This window comes from Penaeus monodon, chromosome 28, assembly GCF_015228065.2.
Source record: "Penaeus monodon isolate SGIC_2016 chromosome 28, NSTDA_Pmon_1, whole genome shotgun sequence".
NCBI classification, from domain to species: domain Eukaryota; kingdom Metazoa; phylum Arthropoda; class Malacostraca; order Decapoda; family Penaeidae; genus Penaeus; species Penaeus monodon.
The window spans coordinates 35281889-35282178 of record NC_051413.1 but is presented as its reverse complement, the minus strand read 5'-3'; the positions used below and the strand labels follow the sequence as shown (position 1 = coordinate 35282178).

At 40.3% G+C, this 290-nt stretch overlaps 1 protein-coding gene across 9 annotated transcripts in view; it reads left to right on the top strand.

The window, feature by feature from the left end:
- LOC119591560 (protein kinase C and casein kinase substrate in neurons protein 1-like) overlaps window positions 1-290 on the top strand; it is a 62778-nt gene that overhangs the window by 47850 nt on the left and 14638 nt on the right. For all 9 annotated transcript variants that reach the window (XM_037940316.1, XM_037940315.1, XM_037940320.1 and 6 more), the window contains one exon: window positions 58-171. In XM_037940316.1, coding sequence (XP_037796244.1) covers window positions 58-171 — 114 coding nt within the window. The remainder of the gene's footprint in view (window positions 1-57; window positions 172-290) is intronic.

Sequence of the window (290 nt, the reverse complement as noted above, 5' to 3'; positions counted from 1 at the left end):
GATTCCTTGCAGGAGCAGCTTAACTCAGAGTGCTTTCAATGTCTGCTGCCATTTCAGGTGAAGAAGCTACAAGATAGAGTTTCCAAAGCAAAGGAGGAAGTTTCACGTGGAAGGGAAAAGTATGAACTCGGTCTGCGAGAAATCTCAGATTACAACCCTAAATATATTGAGGTCAGTCTTCATAAAATGTGTTTTTATTTATTTATTTAAATATGTGTACAAGTATCTGTCATCCCCTACTTAACCCATTGATGCTGGGATGGCATGTGCACACCTGCCATTTCCTCAGT